Source organism: Pararge aegeria, chromosome 25 (assembly GCF_905163445.1).
Source record: "Pararge aegeria chromosome 25, ilParAegt1.1, whole genome shotgun sequence".
Classification (NCBI taxonomy): domain Eukaryota; kingdom Metazoa; phylum Arthropoda; class Insecta; order Lepidoptera; family Nymphalidae; genus Pararge; species Pararge aegeria.
In genome coordinates this window covers 422,096-439,242 of record NC_053204.1, presented here as the reverse complement: position 1 = coordinate 439,242, position 17,147 = coordinate 422,096, and the positions used below count along the sequence as shown (strand labels likewise).

The 17,147-nt window shown below is 50.8% G+C and overlaps 1 protein-coding gene across 1 annotated transcript; it reads left to right on the top strand.

Annotated features, from left to right (window-relative positions):
• Positions 1 to 8,995: 8,995 nt before the first annotated feature.
• LOC120634783 lies at positions 8,996 to 9,400 on the top strand (the record flags this gene model as incomplete). Its single annotated transcript, XM_039905567.1, has 1 exon — positions 8,996 to 9,400. A coding segment is annotated over one exon (405 nt), but the record flags the coding sequence as incomplete, so codon positions are not given.
• Positions 9,401 to 17,147: the final 7,747 nt, after the last annotated feature.

Sequence of the window (17,147 nt, the reverse complement as noted above, 5' to 3'; positions counted from 1 at the left end):
ACACCTGTGTGCGACGGCAGGGGGGGTCAATAGTGGATGTCTCATTCGCTACCCCTGCCATCGCCTCACGTGCCCAGGATTGGCGCGTCCTCGAGGAAGTGGAGACTCTGTCAGACCATCGGTACATCCGGTGGAGAGTCTCCGCATCCTGCTCGTTGCCTCAAAGTCAGACCGGAGGAGGGAGAGTAGTGTTTCCGAGATGGTCCCTAGCCCGCCTCGACCGTGAAATGGTGGAGGAAGGAGCCATTGTTGAGGCCTGGAACGCAGCCACCCCGGTGCTGACTGATGTTGAGGAGAGGGCGAGGCGTTTCCGCATCGCATTGAAGAGGGTATGTGATGCAGCGATGCCCCGGACCAGGTGCCTCCCAGCCCGGAAGGCGGTTTACTGGTGGTCGCAAGAAATTGCTGCTCTCCGTTGCGACAGTAATCGGGCGCGACGGGCTTACACCCGCTGCCGCCGAAGAAGGCCACTGGACGCGCCGGAAGAGGATCGCCTATATAAAGAGCTCCAGAGGGCAAAAAGGGCATTCCAGGTGGCCATCGCTAATGCCAAGGACTCCGCCAGCGAGGAGTTCCTGGCAACCCTGAATAGGGATCCATGGGGTCGGCCATACCGCATCGTCAGAGGTAAGATGCGGAGTGCCCCACCCATGAACTCCATGGAGCCGGAGCTCCTTAATCGGGTGGTGTCTGGACTCTTTCCTCAACCACCAGCTTTTACGCCCCCGACTATGACGATTCCATCATTCGGGGAGCGAGAAGAGTCGATGGAAGCCCCTCCGGTCACAGAGGATGAATTAGGAGAAGCGTGGAACCACCTGCGGCGGTGCAAGAAGGCACCGGGACCGGATGGAGTCCCGGGAAGAGTCCTGGCGCTGGCCTTGAGGCACCTCGGGAGCCACCTTAGGCAGTAGGAACATCGCTGGGTTTTAGTGGGTATTCTGGCCGCTTTATGCCGGTGAGTCCCACATACCCCTCCGGAAACGGCGCAGCTTCGGATGCGCTGTTTCCGGAGGGGATGCATAAACGCATTTCCCAGCGTTAAAAAAAAAAAAAAAAAAAAAAATAGGTTAGGTTAGATAACATCCAATCCTTATATTTTTTAATATCGCCAGATCAAACTTTTTTGTTTTTACTTACGTATTTACATTGACAGGTAACCGCAGTAATCAACGATTACCAATATAATATAGCTCCAGTCAAACCATTTGGCTTTACGTATGCACGTGCCCTGTGGGATCTAAACCGGATCTGCATGGTGGATTATACAATTTCTGTCATCGTTATACACCACACAGATTTTAGTACAGAGTTTATTATATATTAGCACACCCACGGAGATAGGAAATTTGGGGTCTGAGCCCCAGTGGCTTGAACAGAACATTAAAGTGTCGGTCCCCGTTATTACTAACTTGTGATATTAAAAGTAGTTCTACTATAAGAGGGAGGAGGCGTGTACCCAGCAATGGGACATTCAAGCTATGGATGAAGATGATGGTGAATCACGTAGCAACGTCGCAAGTTTACCTCACTAACAGGATTCTACAAGGTATGTGTAGGAGCTTGTTCGTCGAGCAAGTATCTACGTCACCACGTACCACGAGCCAACTTTACAAAATATACGTCATTCAAGCATCTAAAGTAACAGGTAACCCCAGTAATCGTTATTACCAATATTACCCGTCTCACGTGGTCAACGTGAGCGATATGTCTCTAAGCGCAGACTTGATCGCATCGTAGGACGCGAAGGAGATGCCCACCGCGATGGGGCCCTTTACCCAATTCATGCTGAGCCCTTTGAAGAAACCCCGCCAACCCTCCGATCTGTGAGATGAAAATCTAATTTGTAAGATGTGATTACTTCCAAAAGTATATCGCCCAAGTATAGAACTTTTGGTATAACTAATGAAAGTTTTTAAATAGAATTTAAAATAATGGTTTGAAGCCAATAATTTGGTTTTAAATAGAAAGAAAAACTAAATGCATATAATTCCCATTACTTCATGTACACGTGTAAACCACTGTACTACTTAATAATGAGAAGTTGAACCTGGTGGATGAGACAGTTTTTCTAGAAATATCGTTAGATGCTAAATTTCAATGGGCTAAAATTCATGTACATAATTTATAGAACATCCTTTAGTTCTGCCGCCTAAGCAGTAAAGAGGTCACGCCATATGACAGACATAGAAACTGTTGGAATTGTCTTATGGGGTACTGCCTGGGTAAGAAGATAGGGGTAGAAATGCAGGTAATCAAAGTTGTCGTTACCTGTAAACGGTGCGCAGCGTGGCCGCGATGGTGGGGTAGGGGTAGGTGCGGTCGGCGCGGCGCCGCGCGGTTTGCATGCGGCGCCGCACGATGTCCAGCGGGTACGACGCGGTCTGCGCGAGCGCGCCCGCCGCGCCGCCGAACGCCATGTTAGTGAGGCCTCGCGGGCTCGAGCCCGTGTACTCTGCGGAACAGATTTAGCTCGATTCATTCATTTAATTCATCCATTACAACTCAAGCCATCGACCGCATATTGCTAACTTCCCATTGACATTGCTATTCCAAGTAAACGGTAAAATGGTTTTATACACACGGGTTTTTCACGCCATTGGTTGCCTTGAAGAGATCGAGGCCACTGGCTTTTTAACCGACTTCAAGAAGGAAGAGTTTCTTAATTCGTCGGAATCTTTTTTTTTTAATGTATTACCCGATTACTCGAAGACGCCTGAACCGATTTGCTGTTATTAAAAAATCAACAATAATGTAACCCAAAGTAGCAAATTTTTTTTTGTATTTAAGTTCCTGGGCGTATGTTGAAGTCAGTTTTTTTTTTAATTTAAAATAATGTATTTATTACGTATTATGTTATTTTGTTCTATACTTTGGTCTGTTGTATAATAAATGTGTATTCATTCATTAAGGTGCTTAATGTGTATATAAAACTTTAGAGATTATAGGTAATAAAATGGTAATACAAATTTTCCGCTCTCATAGTTCGCTCTTTCGTTCAATCGTTCTTTCGTTTACATATCATTCAACATGAACAGCTATTTGAAACGGAGCTCATCCGCGGAAGTATCACCACCATGTTTTATTCTGTCGCTGAGCAGCATTGTTGTAATGCAGCGTTCCGATCTAAAGCGCGTGATTACAGTCACACGAGCCCAAACACCTACCCACCAAATTGCTGCTGCTGTTTTAGTTACTTTCACAGCATTAGGTCAATACTATGGGATACTGCTGCTAAGGTAAGCAGTGGTTACCTGTACAAGGTGTTACATGCAATTCTACCCTTTGTAGCTATACCTATCCGCAACGGTATACGTCTCAAATTGAAGGACACGGGGCGACACGTCCCATTCATTTGTTCATTCACTCACATTCGGGCGTCGTGAGTTAAACACGTGTAGCAATGTCCCGCGACTCACCCAGGTACCAGTGCTTCAGCGAGTCGTAGGTGAAGAAAGACACCCCCGCGTAGGGGATCACCCCCAGCACAGTGGCGGGGTAGCCTCTGCGGACACGGAGACCAGTCCATTATTACCGGAAACAATTCGCTACTTTTCTTAATTTGTGAAACAGCTAAAAATTTGCGACTTTTTCTATAAAACCCCAGCGTACAGACAGTTGTCTGATTAAATCTGTACTCAAAGAATGGGATAAGTTATTAAAATAATACTATTTTTACAAAATTAAAATTAAAGCGAAGCAGCGTATCGTTGATAAGATAATTATACTAAAACAATGTCAGAATAAAATATACTGGTTGTTGTATGAAACAATAATAAATTGATTGAATTACATTGTAGTTTTGTTTGCTCCGAAAAATACAGAAGTTAAAAGATTAAAGGTGGAGAGCAATTAGATGAAATTTATTCGCTTAAACTAAGAAAGAATTGACAGGAGAAACGGCTAAAGGGCGAATATTTAAAGAATTTGCAAGGGATGATGATTACAATCAAGGTAAGGGGAGAATGCACAGCGAAGAGAGTACAGGGCCAGGGTATAGGGCTGAAATGATAAATTCACGGGAGATAAAAGCAAAGCAGCATTTAAGGGGGGTTGCAATACGGGAAGAGTCAACTAGGCTAAAGTGAGGTGAAGCAGGAAATGTGGCAAGGGTTTAAAGGCGTCAGACTGGAGAAAGGACAACTTAGAAAATTTTACAGTTATTGGGCCAAAATTTGATGGGGGTTGGGAGGGGAATACATACAATAGAGGTTACGGGTGGGGATGAGGGGAATACATCGTTGAGAGCAGAGTGGTTGGGAGGGGAAGAGCAGGGCTCCGAAGGTGAAGGAGGGGAAGAGCAGGGGTCCGAAGGTAAAGGAGGGGAAGAGCAGGGGTCCGAAGGTGAAGGAGGGGAAGAGCAGGGGTCCGAAGGTGAAGGACGGAAAGAGCAGGGGTCCGAAGGTGAAGGAGGGGAAGAGCAGGGGTCCGAAGGTGAAGGAGGGGAAGAGCAGGGTTCCGAAGGTGAAGGAGGGGAAGAGCAGGGGTCCGAAGGTGAAGGAGGGGAAGAGCAGGGGTCCGAAGGTGAAGGACGGGAAGAGCAGGGGTCCGAAGGTGAAGGAGGGGAAGAGCAGGGGTCCGAAGGTGAAGGAGGGGAAGAGCAGGGGTCCGAAGGTGAAGGAGGGGAAGAGCAGGGGTCCGAAGGTGAAGGAGGGGAAGAGCAGGGGTCCGAAGGTGAAAGAGGGGAAGAGCAGGGGTCCGAAGGTAAAGGACGGGAAGAGCAGGGTTCCGAAGGTGAAGGACGGGAAGAGCAGGGGTCCGAAGGTGAAGGACGGGAAGAGCAGGGTTCCGAAGGTGAAGGAGGGGAAGAGCAGGGGTCCGAAGGTGAAGGACGGGATGAGGAGGGGTCCGAAGGTGAAGGAGGGAAAGAGCAGGGGTCCGAAGGTGAAGGACGGAAAGAGCAGGGGTCCGAAGGTGAAGGAGGGGAAGAGCAGGGGTCCGAAGGTGAAGGAGGGGAAGAGCAGGGGTCCGAAGGTGAAAGAGGGGAAGAGCAGGGGTCCGAAGGTAAAGGACGGGAAGAGCAGGGGTCCGAAGGTGAAGGACGGGAAGAGCAGGGTTCCGAAGGTGAAGGAGGGGAAGAGCAGGGGTCCGAAGGTGAAGGAGGGGAAGAGCAGGGGTCCGAAGGTGAAGGAGGGGAAGAGCAGGGTTCCGAAGGTGAAGGAGGGGAAGAGCAGGGTTCAGAAGGTGAAGGACGGGAAGAGCAGGGTTCCAAAGGTGAAGGACAGGAAGAGCAGGGGCCCGCCCGATCTGAACACAGCAGGCTCGCAGGGCAGGCGCCCTCGGCACCACCTCATCGCCCAGCTGGGTCCTCGTGGAGTCAGCCACGGGCACGGATGACGACAGACCCTTCTACTTCCTCTTCTACTCCACCTTCCGCGGAGAAGAAGAAAAAGAAGAAGAAGAAAAAGAACGGGAATCAGGAGGCTGGCCCACACCAGGGGAAGAGCCAGTCGTCGGAATGGACGAAAGTAGGTCCCAAGAAGCGACCTGATGCGAAAAGTCGCGCCAGCAAACTCCGCACACCTCGGTCATCAGCAGTCATCTTAACGCTGCAACCGGGGGCGGAAGAAAGGGGCGCGACTTATGCAAAAGTTATTGCCGCTGCGAAGGCGAGAATAAATGCAGCAGACATTGGCGCACAAGGAGTCCGACTCCGAAAGGCAGCTACAGGAGGCCGCCTGTTCGAATTCCCCGGGGCCTCCAGTGCTGAGAAGGCGGACTCCTTGGCTAGAAAGCTCAGAGAGGTCTTGAGTGACGAGGTCGTTCGGGTCTCTAGACCTACGAAGTCTGTTGACCTGCGGATCACAGGCCTGGACGACTCCGTCACCAGCGCCGAGGTTATCGCAGCGGTGGCAACGGTAGGAGGATGTCCCGTCGAGCAAGTGCGTTCTGGCGAAGTTGTCAGTGGCTACGACGGGCTAGGGGCAGTGTTAGTGCACTGTCCCGTTGCAGCTGCCAAGAAGGTAGTAGCAGGAGGAAGGCTCCTCGTGGGATGGGTGTCGGCCCAAGTAAAGTTGCTGGACGCCCGGCCCCTGATGTGCTATCGGTGCCTGGCACCGGGGCACATGGGTGCCCAGTGCAAGGCAGGGGTCGACCGCAGTGGTTTGTGCTATCGCTGCGGCCGACCGGGTCATAAGGCCCGTGAATGCTCCGCTACACCACATTGCGTGGTCTGTGCAGCGGATGGCAGAACGGCGAAGCATCGCGTGGGCAGCAAGTCCTGCGTATCCCCATCTGCGGGCAAGAAGAAGAGAGGGAAGGCAGGCCAGGCTACTGAGCAGTCTTCTTGCTCACCTCAGCAAGCGGAAACGCAGCAGGGGACTGAGGAGGTTCCAATGGCCGAAGACTAATAATGGACCTGAACCTCCTCCAGGCGAATATCAACCACTGCGCCAGAGCTCAGGACCTCCTCTTCCAGAGCATGGCGGAGTGGTTGATTCACGTAGCCGTGGTAGCTGAGCCCTATCGCGTCCCTTCTGGGGATAATTGGGTGGGAGATACGGAAGGAGTGGTTGCCATAACGTCCCGGTCCATAGTGGGCTCTCCAGCCTTCGATAACGTAGTGCGAGGTCGGGTATACGTCTCGGCTTTCGTTGACGACGTTATGGTAGTCGGAGTGTACTTCTCGCCTAATAAAAATCTCGCTGACTTCGAACAGTTTCTTGCTGAAGTCGGCGTCCTGATAAGCAGAAGACGCTCCGGCCGCGTTCTTGTCGCTGGGGACCTCAATGCAAAATCTGTGGCATGGGGGTGTCCAGCGACGGATCCGCGTGGACGAGAGCTGGAGGAATGGGCGATGGCGACTGGCCTCACGGTCTTAAACACACCCTTTGGCGAGTTACGCTTTGGCTTATCTGGGTGCAGGGGGCACCACCCGGATGGACTGAATATTTCCCCCATACTCGTGGGATCAAATATGGAAATAAATAAAATTAGAAAGAATAGTAATATTAGAGGGCTAGAAGGCCCGCAAGGAGAGGAAGAGAGAGGAAGGAAGAGAGAAGGACAGGCTTACCGGCTGAAGATTGTTCTGCCTAAGCCAACGGAGGAGGAAAAGGTTAATGAGCTTCTAATGGACACTGATTCAGACGATAGTGACAGAGTTTTGGAGGCCTTAGTGGAGCCTTGGAAGGTAGCCGGAGCCGTATCAAAGCGGCCCCATGATCAGGTGGACTCACGGGAAGAGGAAGAAGGAGAGCCCTCGTTGAAGGCTGTCGCAGTGGAGCCTGAGACTGAGTCTGCAGTAACAACAAAGGCAAAGATTAAAGTGGGAAGGGCTCGGGCTGAAAGAGTAGATGAAGGTGTGCGAGAACGGAGTCCTATGAATAGGGCTAAAGTGACCATGAATGCCGATGGCGAATATGGCCCAACAAAAGACGAGCTCATCAACAGGGCCAGGAGTGCGGTCTCCTCGATAACGTGCGAGACTCAGAAGTCCAACAACCTCAAGGGCGGCGTGAAGGGTGAAATAAACCGGGCTACCAAAGAAATCCGCGCAGCCATGGACGCCCTACAGGCAATGACGATTGACGAGGAAGCCCAAAGGCTCCGGGCAGACAACAGGAGGATGCGACAGGAGATGGCCGCCTTAAGAGCGGAGGTCAAGGCCCTCCGGTTCGCGTTCTCTGCAAGGGAAAAATCCCCTGCACCAGTGGGTCAGCCCGATCTGGGCATGGATCCCCAGAGCTCCCCGGCACTCGGCGAGATGCTTGAGACCTTAAAGAGGGATCTCTTTATATCCATCGGGGGGATGGTAAATGACCGCCTCGAGCAGCTGGAAAAGCGACTCCCACAGGAGCCCATTTTGAGGCCGCCACTCGCGGCTGATAAAAAGAAAGGAGCAGTTACCCGCCGCTCTCCCGATGAGCCATCAGCGGGCCCTTCGCCTGCGCGTCCAGCAAAGACTCGCTCGGCGGCAGGAACTAAGACCACTAAGCCTACCGCTGCGCCGCAGACAGAGTGCAGCGTCTCCACACGTAGTGCAGAGCCACGTGAGACTGAAGCCACTGAGACCACGCTCCAGCCCCACCAACCCCACCCGCCTGGTCAAAGGTAATTGGGAGGAAGGCTAAAGCCAAGACGGCTAAGTCCACTAAGCCCAAGGCTCCTAACTCAGCCTGCGCACCTGCTAAGGCTACGCCGGCTAAACGCAAGGGTAAACTGAGCCCTCCAAAGTCCTCAGCGGTCGTTATCACCCTGAGGCCAGAAGTCGTCGCAACCCAAACTTACGCGACGGTCATGAAGACAGCCACCGCGGGCCTGGCCTTGAAGGAGGTCGGAGTGGATCATGTACGGGTGCGCAAATCAGCCACCGGGGCCAGAGTTATTGAGGTTCCGGGGGCCGACAGCGCCAAGGCTGCAGATGAGCTGGCGGGCAAACTGCAAGGCCTGGTCGGCGAATGGGTGACGGTTACACGGCCCATGAAAACCGCAGAACTGAGGATCGCTGGTATTGACGAGTCCGTCACACCTGAAGAAGTGCAGAGGGTGGTGGCGCAAATGGGAAGTGTTCCACTGGAGCAGGTTAGAGCTGGTGCTATTCGGGCGGGACCCAGCGGGACTGGATCGATATTGGTCCGATGCCCTGTGACTACAGCGAAGCTACTCGTAGCAGAGGGAAGGATAGTCGTTGGGTGGTCGTCAGCCCGTGTTACCCTTTTGGAACCTATCCCGATGCGCTGCTTTAAGTGCATGGGGGTGGGTCACACAAGGGCTCTCTGCCCATCACCTGCCGACCGGAGCACTTTGTGCTTCAGATGTGGCAGGGAAGGGCACAAGGCGGCCTCGTGCTCGGATGAGCCTAAATGTGCAATCTGCACGCAAATGGGCAGGAAAGCTGGTCATGTTATGGGAGGGCTTAAGTGTTTCCCGCCTCCAACGAAGGGTAAGGAGGCTCCTTTGACTCGGGCCCCAGGCTCTTCAAGAGGTCGACAAGAACCGCCACAGGAGGACATCGAAATGGCGACTAATGACCATACGCCATAGCGAATTTCTGCAGGCCAATCTGAACCACTGCGCCCGTGCCCAGGACCTCCTGATACAACACATGGCGGAGTGGCAGATTCAAGTGGCGACAGCCGCCGAGCCCTACTTCATCCCTACTCAATCAAATTGGGCTGGTGACGTCGAGGGATCGGTGGCTGTTGTGGTGCCGGCACATGGAATTCCACTGGTTCCACAACGCAGCGGACCAGGGTTTGTAGCGGTCGTGTGGGGGGAGGTGACACTAATTGGAGTATACTTCTCCCCAAACAAACCCCTGTCTGCCTTCGAGGCTTATCTTAGAAGTCTGGAGCCAGTGGTGAGAGGTGCGGCCCCGACCCAGGTAATCCTGATGGGGGACCTAAATGCGAAGTCTGCGGCGTGGGGATCCCCCATAACAGATCTGAGGGGAGTTGAGTTGGAGAACTGGGCTGCCATGGTCGGCCTGGTCCTTCTCAACCAAGGACGCGCAAACACCTGTGTGCGACGGCAGGGGGGGTCAATAGTGGATGTCTCATTCGCTACCCCTGCCATCGCCTCACGTGCCCAGGATTGGCGCGTCCTCGAGGAAGTGGAGACTCTGTCAGACCATCGGTACATCCGGTGGAGAGTCTCCGCATCCTGCTCGTTGCCTCAAAGTCAGACCGGAGGAGGGAGAGTAGTGTTTCCGAGATGGTCCCTAGCCCGCCTCGACCGTGAAATGGTGGAGGAAGGAGCCATTGTTGAGGCCTGGAACGCAGCCACCCCGGTGCTGACTGATGTTATTATAACTAATGAAAGTTTTTAAATAGAATTTAAAATAATGGTTTGAAGCCAATAATTTGGTTTTAAATAGAAAGAAAAACTAAATGCATATAATTCCCATTACTTCATGTACACGTGTAAACCACTGTACTACTTAATAATGAGAAGTTGAACCTGGTGGATGAGACAGTTTTTCTAGAAATATCGTTAGATGCTAAATTTCAATGGGCTAAAATTCATGTACATAATTTATAGAACATCCTTTAGTTCTGCCGCCTAAGCAGTAAAGAGGTCACGCCATATGACAGACATAGAAACTGTTGGAATTGTCTTATGGGGTACTGCCTGGGTAAGAAGATAGGGGTAGAAATGCAGGTAATCAAAGTTGTCGTTACCTGTAAACGGCACACGCAAGCATTACGGTGTCGGGGGAAGTTGTCCAAATCAGGGCCCACATGAAATATCTGGGCCTTGTTTTGGACCGCAAGTGGAACTTTGAGGAACACTTCCGCCGCCTCGCCCCTAGAGTAGTGGGTGCAGCTGCTTCGCTGGGCCGACTACTCCCAAACGTGGGGGGGCCTGGAGCCCCTTGCCGTCGCCTGTTCGCGGGGGTGGTAAAAAGTATGGCAACGTATGGAGCCCCCATTTGGTTCGATGCACTCCGTGCGCCAACCAGGGCCCTTCTGCGGAGGCCGCAACGGGTAGTGGCAAACAGAATATGCCGGGCATACACGACCGTTGCGTTCGCGGCTGCCTGCGTGTTAGCTGGCACCCCCCCGTGGGACCTTCCTTCCCGGGACCGGATGGAGTCCCGGGAAGAGTCCTGGCGCTGGCCTTGAGGCACCTCGGGAGCCACCTTAGGCAGTAGGAACATCGCTGGGTTTTAGTGGGTATTCTGGCCGCTTTATGCCGGTGAGTCCCACATACCCCTCCGGAAACGGCGCAGCTTCGGATGCGCTGTTTCCGGAGGGGATGCATAAACGCATTTCCCAGCGTTAAAAAAAAAAAAAAAAAAAAAATAGGTTAGGTTAGATAACATCCAATCCTTATATTTTTTAATATCGCCAGATCAAACTTTTTTGTTTTTACTTACGTATTTACATTGACAGGTAACCGCAGTAATCAACGTCCGAAGGTAAGGAGGGGAAGAGCAGGGGTCCGAAGGTGAAGGACGGGAAGAGCAAAGGTCCGAAGGTGAAGGAGGGGAAGAGCAGGGTTCCGAAGGTGAAGGAGGGGAAGAGCAGGGTTCCGAAGGTGAAGGACGGGAAGAGCAGGGTTCCGAAGGTGAAGGAGGGGAAGAGCAGGGGTCCGAAGGTGAAGGAGGGGAAGAGCAGGGTTCCGAAGGTGAAGGAGGGGAAGAGCAGGGTTCAGAAGGTGAAGGACGAGAAGAGCAGGGTTCCAAAGGTGAAGGACGGGAAGAGCAGGGGTCCGAAGGTGAAGGACGGGAAGAGCAAAGGTCCGAAGGTGAAGGAGGGGAAGAGCAGGGTTCCGAAGGTGAAGGAGGGGAAGAGCAGGGTTCCAAAGGTGAAGGACGGGAAGAGCAGGGTTCCGAAGGTGAAGGAGGGGAAGAGCAGGGGTCCGAAGGTGAAGGACGGGAAGAGCAGGGGTCCGAAGGTGAAGGAGGGGAAGAGCAGGGTTCCGAAGGTGAAGGACGGGAAGAGCAGGGTTCCGAAGGTGAAGGAGGGGAAGAGCAGGGGGCCGAAGGTGAAGGAGGGGAAGAGCAGGGTTCCGAAGGTGAAGGAGGGGAAGAGCAGGGGGCCGAAGGTGAAGGTGGGGAAGGTCCGAAGGTGAAGGACGGGAAGAGCAGGGTTCCGAAGGTGAAGGAGGGGAAGAGCAGGGTTCCGAAGGTGAAGGACGGGAAGAGCAGGGTTCCGAAGGTGAAGGAGGGGAAGAGCAGGGTTCCGAAGGTGAAGGAGGGGAAGAGCAGGGTTCAGAAGGTGAAGGACGGGAAGAGCAGGGGTCCGAAGGTGAAGGACGGGAAGAGCAGGGGTCCGAAGGTGAAGGAGGGGAAAAGCAGGGTTCCGAAGGTGAAGGAGGGGAAGAGCAGGGTTCCGAAGGTGAAGGACGGGAAGAGCAGGGTTCCGAAGGTGAAGGACGGGAAGAGCAGGGGTCCGAAGGTGAAGGACGGGAAGAGCAGGGGTCCGAAGGTGAAGGAGGGGAAGAGCAGGGTTCCGAAGGTGAAGGAGGGGAAGAGCAGGGTTCCGAAGGTGAAGGACGGGAAGAGCAGGGTTCCGAAGGTGAAGGAGGGGAAGAGCAGGGGTCCGAAGGTGAAGGACGGGAAGAGCAGGGGTCCGAAGGTGAAGGAGGGGAAGAGCAGGGTTCCGAAGGTGAAGGAGGGGAAGAGCAGGGTTCCGAAGGTGAAGGAGGGGAAGAGCAGGGGTCCGAAGGTGAAGGAGGGGAAGAGCAGGGTTCCGAAGGTGAAGGACGGGAAGAGCAGGGTTCCGAAGGTGAAGGAGGGGAAGAGCAGGGGTCCGAAGGTGAAGGACGGGAAGAGCAGGGTTCCGAAGGTGAAGGAGGGGAAGAGCAGGGGGCCGAAGGTGAAGGAGGGGAAGAGCAGGGTTCCGAAGGTGAAGGAGGGGAAGAGCAGGGGGCCGAAGGTGAAGGAGGGGAAGGTCCGAAGGTGAAGGACGGGAAGAGCAGGGTTCCGAAGGTGAAGGAGGGGAAGAGCAGGGGTCCGAAGGTGAACGAGGGGAAGAGCAGGGGTCCGAAGGTGAAGGAGGGGAAGAGCAGGGGGCCGAAGGTGAAGGAGGGGAAGAGCAGGGGTCCGAAGGTGAAGGAGGGGAAGAGCAGGGGTCCGAAGGTGAAGGAGGGGAAGAGCAGGGGTCCGAAGGTGAAGGAGGGGAAGAGCAGGGGTCCGAAGGTGAAGGAGGGGAAGAGCAGGGTTCCGAAGGTGAAGGAGGGGAAGAGCAGGGTTCCGAAGGTGAAGGAGGGGAAGAGCAGGGTTCCGAAGGTGAAGGAGGGGAAGAGCAGGGGTCCGAAGGTGAAGGAGGGGAAGAGCAGGGGTCCGAAGGTGAAGGAGGGGAAGAGCAGGGTTCCGAAGGTGAAGGAGGGGAAGAGCAGGGGGCCGAAGGTGAAGGAGGGGAAGAGCAGGGTTCCGAAGGTGAAGGAGGGGAAGAGCAGGGGGCCGAAGGTGAAGGAGGGGAAGGTCCGAAGGTGAAGGACGGGAAGAGCAGGGTTCCGAAGGTGAAGGAGGGGAAGAGCAGGGGTCCGAAGGTGAACGAGGGGAAGAGCAGGGGTCCGAAGGTGAAGGAGGGGAAGAGCAGGGGGCCGAAGGTGAAGGAGGGGAAGAGCAGGGGTCCGAAGGTGAAGGAGGGGAAGAGCAGGGGTCCGAAGGTGAAGGAGGGGAAGAGCAGGGGTCCGAAGGTGAAGGAGGGGAAGAGCAGGGGTCCGAAGGTGAAGGAGGGGAAGAGCAGGGTTCCGAAGGTGAAGGAGGGGAAGAGCAGGGGTCCGAAGGTGAAGGAGGGGAAGAGCAGGGTTCCGAAGGTGAAGGAGGGGAAGAGCAGGGTTCCGAAGGTGAAGGACGGGAAGAGCAGGGTTCCGAAGGTGAAGGAGGGGAAGAGCAGGGGTCCGAAGGTGAAGGACGGGAAGAGCAGGGGTCCGAAGGTGGAGGAGGGGAAGAGCAGGGTTCCGAAGGTGAAGGAGGGGAAGAGCAGGGGTCCGAAGGTGAACGAGGGGAAGAGCAGGGTTCCGAAGGTGAAGGAGGGGAATAGCAGGGGTCCGAAGGTGAAGGAGGGGAAGAGCAGGGTTCCGAAGGTGAAGGACGGGAAGAGCAGGGGTCCGAAGGTGAAGGAGGGGAAGAGCAGGGTTCCGAAGGTGAAGGACGGGAAGAGCAGGGTTCCGAAGGTGAAGGAGGGGAAGAGCAGGGTTCCGAAGGTGAAGGAGGGTGTTAGCGACGCAAAAAGCCCTCTAGTTAATTATTAATTAATAAATTATAAATAATTAATATTATATAATTTAAGCTGAAATAAATGATTGTCTATGGTTTTAATAAATAATGTGCTAAAAACGGAACGTAGGTGGCGGGGGCGGCAAACCGTTATTCTGACGTCCGCGGCGGTTCAAATTGTAGACGTTCACCGCAACCGACCGCAGCCGCATCGTTTAAACTTTGCCAACCGCTACACACGTTCTGTCAGCCAAGTCACTTAAAGAAACCCTGTGTTTTCACTTGCCCTGGCCCCTACAAGTGGTCCTTCGAGCCGGATCGCAAGGTATGTTCCAAACTCCACCGCCAAATATGGTGAACACTGTGAAGAAACAGGACCTAGTTGAGGAGCAGGAGCAGAGCCAGCACACATGTAAGCAGGTGAAAAAGCAGGTACCCCTAAAGGAGGAGCTTAGAAAAAGGCTTTTCGATGAAGTAGAACCAGCTACTAGTGTTAAGAGCACTAGCGGCCACGCAGTGGCACCGAGTAGGGCTTCTACACGCAATGGCACGTCGAGAAAGTCAAGTTCAGCATCCATCCGAGCAAGAAAGACACGGCTGGAACTAGAGGCAGCGGAGGCGAAAGCGCGTATTGAGATGCAGCTAATTGAGAAAAGGTTGCAAGCTGATATGGCAGCACTAGATGAGGAAGCATACAGTCCACTACCGGAGGAGCATGAGGTGCGTAGCAATCATAATAGTTCTGTAGAGAAATGGTTAGAGCACAGTCAGCACGAGCAGTCAGCACAGCCCGTCCAGCAGGATGGTTCAGATTTAGGCGAGCTGTGCCCGCCCGCCGCTATAGGCGGTGGCACTGATGGGACTGTACACATGCTGGCTAGCGCACTCAAAGAAATGGCAACTATTGCTAAGCACAACGCACCACATGCACAAACACATAAGTTTTTAAGCCGTATTAGCACACAGAAGGATCTACCAACGTTTGAGGGCGACCCCATGGACTGGCTTTATTTTAAGCAAGCTTACGACGAGTCCACAAAAGTATGTAGCTTTAGCCCCAGGGAGAATCTGTGGAGGCTACGTAGTTACCTCCGCGGACCAGCAAAGGAAGCCGTCACGGCGCTGCTGATTAGCGAGAACCAAAACTAGCACGAGGCGGGGTGGGGCGCTTCTGTGCGCTGCCACTGAGGGTGGGGCGCTTCTGTGCGCTGCCACTGAGGGTGGGGCCTTACAGGCCGCGAGGAAGGACAACCTCGGTAAAAAAATCACCGGTGTGGTTGGGAACGCCCAGCGCGGTGGGCTCTCCGGTCTTCATGGCCGGTGAGCGCTGGCTTCGGCCACCGTCGGGCAACCCGTAATCCGCACTGAGCGGAACCGGGGGTCCCGCGCACTGAGCGTGGGGCTGCGAGGAAGACAACGTGCGTGGAAGGTAGTTATATACATAAAAAAGAATTTAAAGCATACAGAAGAAGGCTAAAGAATATTATAAAATTAACTCAAAAAGCTCAAAACGATTACAAAATTAAAACTGCTAATAATAAATCTAAAACTACATGGAGCATTATAAATGAATATAAAACTAAAAGTAGTGAAAATAAAATATATCAGATTAAAAAAGAAGGCCTAATTGTAACAAACCCTAAAGATATAGCAGAGGCATTTAACGAGCATTTTCTCAATCGAAAAAATATTAAAACAAATAAAAAAATTAATATTGTTTGGAATAAATATAACTCAATTTTTTTGAAACCTTCATCACCCAAGCAGATACAAAACATTATTAAGCTATTAAAGAATACAAATAGCTGTGGGTATGATGAGATTAATACTAAAGTAGTTAAATATGTGTCAGAGTTAATATCGCCAGTGCTAAGTTACATCACTAATTTATGTGTAGAGCATGGTGTTTATCCGGAAAAACTTAAAGTGTCTATAGTGAAACCGTTATTTAAAAAACACGATACAGAGGATATGGACTGTTATCGACCCGTATCTTTAGTTCCAATTTTTTCCAAAATATTAGAAAAATATATTTATAATTGCTTAAATGATTATTTCGAAAAAAATGGTGTACTCTCCGATGTTCAAATAGGTTTTAGAAAGAATAAATCGATCAATTTGGCTATTTATAACCTTCTTAAGGAGGTTATGGTTAATAGGGATAAAAAGAAGCTCGTATGCGCGTTGTTCATGGACCTTACTAAGGCATTTGACTACGTTGACCATAACATTTTAATAGATAAACTTAGTGTATACGGCATTAGAGGGAACGCACTGGCATTGATCAATTCATATCTGACAGGTAGGCAGCAAATGACGCAGATTACAAGTTTAGTCGGGTACAATAAAACTGAAACTGCATATTTATCAGAGTCAAAAACTGTAATAACTGGAGTTCCGCAGGGTAGTATATTGGGTCCACTGCTGTTTATAGTATATATTAATGATTTTCCCAGGGTAACCGATCATAAGATGGTTTTATTTGCTGACGATAGCACAGTGATCTTTGTGGGTGAGAATAAAATAGAATTTGAAAATGATATAAATGATACAATATGTAATATTATTAATTGGCTGACATTTAACAATTTAATTATTAATCTTGACAAAACAAAAATTATGACATTCATGAATAAAGGTAATAGTATGGCACTAGACATTAAGTATTTAGGTAAAAAAATTGAGGTAACAACAAACACAAAATTTTTAGGCTTGCAAATTGATGATAGCCTTAATTGGAAGAATCATATTGAGAATTTGTGTTTAAAATTAAACAGATTTTCGTTTGCATTATATATGCTGTCGAAAGTGGTTAATCAGACAGCGGTTATAATTGCATACAATGCGTATGTCACAGCAAGTTTAAGATATGGTATAATATTTTGGGGTAATTCGTCTGATAGAGAGCGAATATTTAAATGTCAAAAGAAGTGTCTAAGAGCTATATGTCACTTGCGTCCCACAGATACGTGTAAACCGTATTTTGAGAAAATGAAAATACTAACTTGTCCTTGTTTGTATATTTATGAAGTTCTGATATTTATCAAAAAAAACAATCACTTGTTTACATATAGTGATAGCGAACGCAGGAAAAATAAATTATTGTATAAGCCACATTCCACAGCGTTATTTGGGAATAGTATTTTCATTATGGCGCCTAAAATATACAACAAATTGCCAGCGTCGCTGGCCAACAGAAGCATGAATCTTGTGGATTTTAAAGATAAGATAAAAAAATTACTTATTGGGAAATGTTATTATACCATCCAAGAATATTTAACAGACACAATATTATAGGTTTGACATTTACAGTGATTATAATTTGACATGAATAATAATATTTGTACTTTTGATATCACTCTTAAATTTTATTCTTATTTTAATAATATCGATTGATTTAAGATAGTATTATTATTGTATAATTATTGTACGATCATATATATTTTTTGCATGCCATCTAAGGCGGATTGTTTGTCCCTTTGTTTTGTGTACCTACCAACAATGTAATACCAATCTGCAAATAAACGATTTGATT